A 10,000-nucleotide genomic window follows, 5' to 3' on the forward strand; every position below is an offset into this window, starting at 1 on the left:
AGTTGCAAACCATCACAGAAAAAACTTTTTTCTATTTTTGTAATAGAAAGTAATGCTTCAGTGATGTGCAACGGAAAAGCTGACCTATACACACACTTTTATATAACACACACTCATATGAGAATGCACACACACACACACACACACACACATACACTCATACACCCACATTAAAATCAATGCTGCTCTTTGCCAAATTCAAGGATGCTGCAAGCATTTTTTTCAACAAAACTTTTACTAGATGATGTATTTGGTGACCTAGTGTGTGTGTGTGTGTGTGTGTGTGTGTGTGTGTGTGTGTGTGTGTGTGTATTCAGAAATGAGCGACGGTTGTTCCACAAACTGTAACGGGAACGGCGAGTGTGTTTCGGGTCACTGTCACTGTTTCACCGGATTCCTCGGACCTGACTGTTCAAAAGGTACATAAACACACACACACACACACACACACACACACACACACACACACAAAGATAAAGCACAATGAACACAGTGACAACAGCACAACAATTAATAACACAACGTGACAGGGCTTAACAGACTTTGTGTGTGTGTTTGTGTGTGTGTGTGTTTGTGTGTGTGTGTGTGTGTATGTGTGTGTGTTTCAGACTCATGCCCAGTGTTGTGTAGCGGTAATGGCGAGTATGATAAGGGTGTATGTGTGTGTCATCCCGGCTGGAAGGGAGCAGAGTGTGAAGTGGAGGAAGGACAGTGTATTGATCCCACCTGCTCCAACAATGGAGAGTGTGTCGACGGAGTGTGTGTGTGTGCACCAGCCTTTAAAGGCACCAATTGTGAAGAAGGTTAGCAACACACAAACAAACACTCTATTCCTTCTGTCTCTTTATGTTCTGCATAGAGTGAACTAAAAGAAATGTATCCCTGTGTGTGTGTCTGTGTTCCTGTGTGTGTGTGTGTGTGTGTGTGTTATAGTGGACTGCGTCGACCCCACATGTTCGGGTCGAGGTGTGTGTGTCCGTGGCGAGTGTGTGTGTTCTGCTGGATGGGGAGGAGAGATGTGTGAGAATCCTCTCCCAGCCTGTAAAGAACAGTGCTCAAGACATGGAACGTACCATTCTGATACAGGGGTGTGTGAGTGTGAGCAGGGCTGGACCGGAACTGATTGCTCTACAGGTACACCCACCCACACACACACACACACACACACACACACAGCTGCATGATTATATCACATGTGATATCATGTTAGCAGTAACTCGTACATTGAGAAACACTGTAGGGGCGGAGCCTGACTCTAAGAAACATTGTAGGGGCAGACCCTGACTTTGAGAACCATTGTAGGGGCAGACCCTGACTTTGACAAACATTGTAGGGGCGGAGTCTGGCTCTGAGAAACATTGTGGGGTGGAGCCTGACTCTGCAAAACATTGTAGAGGTGGAGCCTGACTCAGTGAAACATTATAGGGGCAGGGCCTGACTCTGAGAAACATTGAAGGGGCAGGGCCTGACTCTGAGAAACATTGAAGGGGCAGGGCCTGACTCTGAGAAACATTGAAGGGGCGGAGCCTGACTCTGAGAAACATTGAAGGGGCAGGGCCTGACTCTGAGAAACATTGAAGGGGCGGAGCCTGACTCTGAGAAACATTGAAGGGGCGGAGCCTGACTCTGAGAAACATTGTAGGGTGGAGCCTGACTCTGCAAAACATTGTAGAGGTGGAGCCTGACTCAGTGAAACATTATAGGGGCAGGGCCTGACTCTGAGAAACATTGAAGGGGCAGGGCCTGACTCTGAGAAACATTGAAGGGGCAGGGCCTGACTCTGAGAAACATTGAAGGGGCAGGGCCTGACTCTGAGAAACATTGAAGGGGCGGAGCCTGACTCTGAGAAACATTGTAGGGGCGGGGTTTTTGTGCTAAAACTCTAATATGAACTCTAAAGTGTGAAGTCTAGGCTAAAGTTCCTAGACTAAAGTTGTGGGTTTAGGTTTAGAGCATTTGGCCGCTTCCCTGATCCAGAGCACCTGAAGGTTAAGGGCCTTGTTCAGGGGCCCAGCATTGACAACTTGCAGATTCAACAAACACTAAGTCACCACTTCCCCACTTAGCTCAAAGTTACTGGTCTGGTTCCTGACCTCAGGTTCCTCAGTAAGTAGCTGATGATCAGGAGACATGTTCAGGAAGAAACTGCAGCACAGGAAGCCTCAGCATTCAAGAGACTGAGAATGAACTGCAGAGCTTTCAGAGGAAAATTCGCTGATGTAATTACTATCAACTTCAAAAGTTTACTTTCCGTCTTAAAACAGGTTTGTGAAATGGATTGTGTTGTAAGACGATGCTGCGGATGTCATTGATCAGTGATTAGATATGATGAGGTGTGTATCGACCCGCGATCACGTGTAATGCGGTATGTATTGATGAAGGATGATATTGAGAGAGACGGAGAAAGGGACGGAGAGGAAAACTGAGAGAGACGGCTTCCAGAAAACGGAGGACTTTCCACCAAGCCTGAAATTCATAAATCATTCGAACTGCCGAGCACAAACGTGATGATTTATGGACACGAGCCTCGTGGAAAGTGTTGCCTCATTATATAAATATTTATGATTGATTTTACATCAGGACAATAAAGTGCAGGATAACCAGAGACAAGAGAAAGAAAGAAAGAAAGAAAGAATATTGAGTCGAACCACATCAGCATGTGCTGTAGATTTTAATATTCTAATATTGTAATGAATATTTTACGAATATTTTAAGATGCATGCGAGGTTACTGCTCTGTGATTGGTCGCCCGAACGAGCTCCAGGCACCTTATAGGCCGCCTGAACCTAATTATTCATCCTGAACTCATTAAATTCACAAGTATGTGGATATTAAAAATGATTTTGCTGCTCGTTTCACTATGGATCAAAAGTTTGTGTGTCTGGAGTAACAACGCAGCCAAAGCTGAAAGGAAAATAAAGGAAAAACAAACAAAAGAATTAAAAATAGATTTATGCAAAAAATGAAATTTATTCAACATTCTTTTTTTTTTTCATTGCCAGTTAAGAAATGTGACTTATGGAGGTGCGAATGGAAACGTTTTGGAGAGAAAGTTTTATACTGAACTTTTTTAGGTTCCTAAACTAAAGTTTCTTAGGGATAAAGTTCCATGTCTAAGCTTCTTAAGTTAAAGATTTCTGGATTGAAGGTTCCAGGTCTGAGGTTCCTGGTGTGAAGAACTGGAACTAAAATTCCTGTGGTACGGTTTCTGGAATGAAGATTCTAGATTAGAATTTTTTGGTCTAAGGTTCCTGAACTAAGGTTTTTGATTAAACTTTGTGATCATATGTTCCAGGGTTCAGCTTCCTGGATTACATTTCCTGGAAATCCATCCAAGTTCCTTTATTGCAGTTAGCTTTGGACTAAAGGCATTATAAATGTGTTATAAAGGTGTTTTATATATATAACACCTTTATAACACCTTTATATATGTATGTATGTATATGTATATATCGTCACTGTCGGGCGGAAACCTCGTATGTCCAAATTTGGTCAATTTCATATTTTTTCACATATCGATGCTATTGGTCAGTCCCCACGTGGGTCTGTTATTTTTACAAGTTATTAACCAATCTAAAGTCTTGAAAATAGCTTGAGCGCAAATCTCATAACTCCATTGGACACTTCAACTGTCCACCTCTTCCTCACTCCGTGGGAGAGCTTCACGGCATATTTCTCCTCAAGAAGAGTCGCAACGAATCAACACGTCTTCTGAGGTAAATGTCTTCAAAACACTGGGCTCAAAGAAAAAAAAATCTTGACCCCCGCTAGTTCTGGTGCTCGTCTGAGGACAGGAATTTAGCGCAAGACAATCCACTGCAACACGGACTAAACCCTGTGTACTGCAGATAAGGTACGGCGTTTTTTTAATTTCCTGAAAAATAACGGTTTTGGAGATACGAGGATTCCGTCTGACAGCGACGATATATATATATTTATACATATATATATATATATATATATATATATATATATATATATATATATATATGAGAGAGAGAGAGTAACAGCTAGCAGTTTAGCATCATGCGAGCACACATCTAATCGTATGTATTATTGCATCCAACAGCGGCGTTCTAGACCAGTGAGGAAAACCTTATGATTACTTTTATTTTCCTGAATGTTTTTTGGTCTAAACTCCTCTGAGAGGATCTTTAATCAGCTCACAGAGAACAACAAGCAGAAAATAATTTGGGACTCGACGGGGAATTGGCAGAGCGATCGGTGTGAATACGCCGTTTCTCTCGACCTGTTAATGAGAGGCCAGCCGAAAATCCTTAAAGCTGGTGATTTATCCTGCAGCAGATCACAGAGCAGGAGAAATGAAAGAGAAATGAAAGAGAGAGAGAAGAAAAGAGAGGAGATGAACGAGTGAGAGGAAAGGAGGAGTGTGATGGAGTGACGTGTGTTTAATGGCTTTTCTTAATGTTTCACACCATTTCAGAGTCATTAACTGATTATTAAAACCAACTTCACTTAAACACACACACACACACACACACACACACACACACAGAGCAGTGTGTAATGAACTTTTACTGCATGTTTTATTCATGAGCAGTGGAGACGAGTGAAGGGGGGTGTGTTTTATCTTCCTGTGTGACTCCTGTTTTCTTTATTTCTTTCTTGCTCCTTGTCTTTCTTTTTTTTTTTTTTTATTAATTTTTTTTTCTTGGCTTTATCTCTGATTTATCTCTTTTTTTCTGTTACTGTTTTTTTGTTGTCTCTCTTGTAGAAGTGTGTCCTGTGCCATGCAGCATCCATGGCATGTGTGTCGGTGGACGGTGCCAGTGTGAGGATGGGTGGGTGGGGCCATCCTGTGACAGACAGGCCTGTCATCCAATCTGTGAGGAGCATGGGGAGTGCAAGGACGGGCAGTGTGTGTGTCACGCCGGTTGGGAAGGAGAACACTGTACTATTGGTAAGTGTGTGTGTGCGTGTGTGATTGTGTGTGTGTGTGATTTTGTGTGTGTGTGTGTATAGAAAAACAGAACAGATAGGCTTCTTTCTTTTTTTTCATTATTTCTTTCATTTCTCTCTCTCCCTCTCTCTCTCTCTCTCTCTCTCTCTCTCTCTCTCTCTCTCACAGAGCGATCAGGAGGTAACAGTTGCTTGAGGCAGAAACACTGCAAAAAGAACAAATTGAACTTCATGCTAATTCATGCATGCACATACACACACACACACACACACACACACACACACACACACACACACACACACAGTAGCTAGTCTGCTACATTTTTTAAAAGCCTCTTGTTCCTTTGGTGCAGTACTTTGTCTGTGTGTGTGTATGTGTGTGTGTGTGTGTGTGTGTGTATAATGCACTCACTCTCATCTTGTCTCTTTCTCTCCAGCACATTACCAGGATTTGCTGGATAAAGGTAGGTCATGTGACCTTTTAGAAGTAGCATTAAATAAAAGACACAGTCATGTACTTACACATTTGTACATCTCTCTCTCTCTCTGTCTGTCTGTCTGTCCCTCTCACTCTCTCCCTCTCTCTCTCTCTCTCTCTCTCTCTCTCTCTCTCTCTCTCTCTCCCTCTCACTCTCTCTCTCCCTCTCTCTTTCTCTTGCTGTCTCTCACAGGTGTGTGTCCCGGTCTCTGTAACAGTAATGGCCGGTGTGTCCTCGGCCAGTTCGGTTGGAGATGTGTGTGCCAACCCGGCTGGAGTGGAGACGGCTGTAATATCGTCATGGAGACACAGTGTGGGGATAGCAGTGACAATGATGGAGGTAAATTAGGAGGCGGGGTTAATGAGAAGGGGGCAGAGTCAGTTAATGACAGCCATCCATTCTGATATCTGGAGTGTAAAGATGGCATGAAGGACTTTAATTAGTTACAGAACAGAGACAACACACACACAATCATATAAACACTCTATGATGTGTGTGTGTGTGTGTGTGTGTGTGTGTGTGTGTGTGTGTGTGTGTGTTTTGCAGACGGCCTAGTGGACTGTACAGACCCAGATTGTTGTGGTCAGCAGGTATGTGTGAACTCTCCACTCTGTCAGGGCTCACCTGACCCCCGTGACATCATCCAGCAAAGCACAGCTTCTTTTAGGCCCCGCCCACCAGCTTCATTTTTTGAGCGAGTGCGATTTCTTGCTGGGAACACACACACTCTACCAGCAGATGTACAGTGGGATGGCAGGTAACACATGGTGTTTAATATTTTATACATTCTCATGACAAAAACATTCATTATAAAAAATGTTATTCTGAGGAATTCTGTCTTAATTCCCAGGTAAATGTGTATTTTGGTACTTTTGGGGTAATTTCTTTCTGAGGCTTTCTGAGGTACCACAGTGGTAAATTGGAGGTAACTCTAAGTAACTGAGGTAACTCTGGGGTATCTATCGGGTAATAATGAGGTAACCAGGTAATTCTGAGGTAAATATGAGATATTCAGATTGTTCTGAGGGAACTTGGGTAATTGTAAGGTGGATTTCTTCTGGGCTTTCTGGGTACACAGTGTAATTCTGAGGTAACTCAATGTAACTGAGGTAACTCAGAGGTAATTATGTAGCTGATGTCATTTGGGGGGTAACTCTGGGGTCATCGTAAGGTAAAGTCTAAGGCCATTGAAGTTTCTATGGTGTAGTATCTGTAGGGTTACAGAGACAAGTCTCAGAGATAATTCATAGGTAACTCTCGGGTAACTCTGAGGTAACACTCGGGTAAATCTGAGGTGACACTCCGGTAATTCTAATTTAACACTCTGGTAACTCTGTGGTAACTCTTTGGTAACACTGAGGAAACTCTTTGGTAACACTCGGATAACTCTGAGGTAACACTTGGGTAACTCTGAGGTAACATTTGGGTAACTCTGAGGTAACACTCAAGTAACTCTGAGGTAACACTCGGATAACTCTGAGGTAACACTTGGGTAACTCTGAGGTAACACTCGGGTAACTCTGAGGTAACACTCGGGTAACTCTGAGGTAACACTCGGGTAACTCTGAGGTAACACTCGGGTAACTCTGAGGTAATATTTGGGTGACTCTGAGGTAACACACGGGTGACTCTAAGGTAACACATGGGTGATTCTGAGGTAACACACGGGTGACTCTGAGATAACACTCGGGTAACTCTGAGATAACACTCGGGTAACTATGAGGTAACACTCGGGTAACTCGGAAGTAACATTTGGGTAACTCTGAGGTAACACTTGGATAACTCAGGTGATTTTGAAGTGATGGTGTTATAACTGTCTCCTTCCAGCCGTGTGTGTGTCATCAGAGGTCGTGTGTTTGCCCCCGATGGAACTCCATTGGTCGGTGTAAATGTCACGTTTCACCAGAAGCCAGAATACGGTTTCACAATCAGCCGACAAGATGGCAGGTAACACAAGCATGGTCACGTGCACACACACACACACACACACATATCCTAAAGATGTTAGGGCCCACATGGGTACATGGGTTTGATAAATGAATGAATGTGTTTTTTCTGTTGTAGTTTTGACCTGATGGCTGCAGGGGGCACATCTATGACTTTGCTGTTCCAGCGAGTGCCTTTCCTTCCTCAATCTCATTCCCTCTGGTTGCCATGGAATCGCTTTGTGGTTATTGAGCGGGTGATGATGTCACGTGTTGAAGCTCCTCCCCCAACATGTGAACACAAGAACTTGGTTGGGCCGAATCCTGTCGTTCTTCCCGCTCCTCTCACGCAGTTTGCTGGACAGTGTGAGGAACGTGGACCTGTCATACCTGAGCTACAGGTACAAATCTAAATATATGAATATGTAAATACATACAAATAGCTGGGTTTATGATTGTAGTGATGACTGACAGTTCTCTGTTTCTGCAGGTGGTTCAGGAGGATATAGAAATGGCAGGAAGTTTTGTGAAATTGAGTTATGTGTCTTCCCGTGCCCTGGGTTACCTGTCTGTCCTGCGTGTGCTCTTGACTCCGCCCCTCATCCCGGTGGGGCTGCTGAAGGTCCACGTCTCTGTGTGTGTGGAGGGGACGCTGGTCTCCAAATCGTTTGCTGCCGAACCAAATCTGAGCTACGTCTACAGCTGGAACAAAACAGATGTGTACGGACAGCAAGTCAACGGCCTTACACACGCACTCGGTCAGTGTTTCTGTATTTGTGTGTTTGTGTGTGTTTGTGTGTGTTTATCTATCTATTTGTGTCTCTACACATATCTGGTTGATCTATTTTTGTGTCTTTCTTGCTATCTGTGTGTGTGTGTGTGTGTGTGTGTGTTTGTTTGTGTGTGTGATTAACCTGTGAGTAATTACAAAGCTCTTCTCACAGTTGGACTTCTACACATACACACTTCTACCACACACACACACACACACACACACAAAACAGACTCACTGTTGTCTAAGTGGTGATTAGCAGAGAGTTTACTTAATTCAGCACCGCTCTCTTTTATCTGTGTGTGTGTGTGTGTGTGTGTGTGTGTGTGTGTGTAGTCTCTGTAGGTTATGAGTACGAGGTGTGTCCAGACTTCATCTTGTGGGAGGAGTCTGTGGTGGAGATGCAGGGTGCTGAGCTGATCTCATCACAGCTGGGCGGCTGGACACTCGACAAACATCACACACTGCACGTGGAAAGCGGTGAGACAGAAAGATACACATGAACACACACACACACACACACACACACACACACACACACACACTATGACAAACTTTACTTACCATTACAGGAATCCTCTACAAAGGGGATGGGGAAAACGTCTACATTTCTGATCAGCCTCCACTTATCTCCACGGTGATGGGGACAGGGGCGGTACGTCCACTCGCGTGTCCAAACTGTAACGGCCCTGCAGCCAATCAGAAGCTGTTCTCACCGGTGGCGTTAGCGTGCGGACCAGACGGGAGCATTTACGTCGGAGATTTCAACTTCATCCGCAGAATCTTACCGAACGGAGTCAGCGTCAATCTGCTCGAGCTCAGGTTGGTCACCACGGTAACCATTCAATCACTCTTTAAAAATGTTTGTTTGTTTTTTGTCTTGAATTTGTTTTCTTTCATTATTGCAGGAATCGAGATCTCAGACACAGGTATGTCTCAGCACACACACACACACACACACACACACACACACCCTCAGTCACACCTGACCTACTCTAGAAAACCTTCAGAGAAAGACACACACTCTCTCTCTCTCTCTCTCTCTCTCTCTCTCAGTGGAGGTTCTGTCCATCAGTACTACCTGGCAGTGGATCCTGTAAGCGATACGCTCTATGTGTCAGACTCAGTGGGTCTGAAGCTGCTGCGTCTCATCTCCATGAGTGAAGTGCGTGACGTAGGGCGCAACGCAGAGGTGGTGGCAGGAACTGGAGAAAAATGCACTCACTTCAGCCTGAAAGAGTGTGGAGACGGAGGAAAAGCCACATACGCCTCACTCACTGCTCCTAAAGGTATACACACAAATACACACAAATACACACACAAATACACACACGCACACAAATATGCACACACACCTCACACACACAAATACACACAAATATACACACACACAAATATGCACACACACACACCTCACACACACAAATACACACAAATACACACACAAATTCACACACACAAATTTACACACTCAAATTCACACACAAATACACACAGAAGTACACACACAAATATATACACACACACAAAAATATGCACACACACACACCTCACACACAAATACACACATACAAGTACACACACAAATACACACACAAATTTACACACTCAAATACACACACAAGTACACACATGCACATCTCTCTCACACACACACATATGCACACACACACAAATACACACAAGTACACACACAAATACACACATACAAATACACACACAAATACACACACAAATATGCACACACACACCTCACACACAAATACACACATACAAGTACACACACAAATACACAAACAAATTTACACACTCAAATACACACACACACACACACCTCACACACAGTAAGATTGATCTGTGTCAGAAATGACAGTGAGGGATATAAAGAGAAAGAAAACAGCAAA

At 43.8% G+C, this 10,000-nt stretch overlaps 1 protein-coding gene across 1 annotated transcript in view; it reads left to right on the plus strand.

Moving 5' to 3' along the window:
• tenm1 (teneurin transmembrane protein 1) overlaps positions 1–10,000 on the plus strand; it is a 125,564-nt gene that overhangs the window by 97,467 nt on the left and 18,097 nt on the right. The window contains exons 9-22 of the mRNA XM_060862401.1: positions 318–419; positions 609–803; positions 934–1,134; positions 4,736–4,921; positions 5,358–5,384; positions 5,592–5,738; positions 5,946–6,156; positions 7,227–7,346; positions 7,464–7,725; positions 7,815–8,082; positions 8,433–8,576; positions 8,669–8,918; positions 9,005–9,025; positions 9,153–9,385. Of these exons, the coding sequence (XP_060718384.1) occupies positions 318–419; positions 609–803; positions 934–1,134; positions 4,736–4,921; positions 5,358–5,384; positions 5,592–5,738; positions 5,946–6,156; positions 7,227–7,346; positions 7,464–7,725; positions 7,815–8,082; positions 8,433–8,576; positions 8,669–8,918; positions 9,005–9,025; positions 9,153–9,385 (2,367 nt within the window). The remainder of the gene's footprint in view (positions 1–317; positions 420–608; positions 804–933; positions 1,135–4,735; positions 4,922–5,357; positions 5,385–5,591; positions 5,739–5,945; positions 6,157–7,226; positions 7,347–7,463; positions 7,726–7,814; positions 8,083–8,432; positions 8,577–8,668; positions 8,919–9,004; positions 9,026–9,152; positions 9,386–10,000) is intronic.

Source organism: Tachysurus vachellii, chromosome 26 (assembly GCF_030014155.1).
Source record: "Tachysurus vachellii isolate PV-2020 chromosome 26, HZAU_Pvac_v1, whole genome shotgun sequence".
In the NCBI taxonomy this organism is placed as follows: Eukaryota; Metazoa; Chordata; class Actinopteri; order Siluriformes; family Bagridae; genus Tachysurus; species Tachysurus vachellii.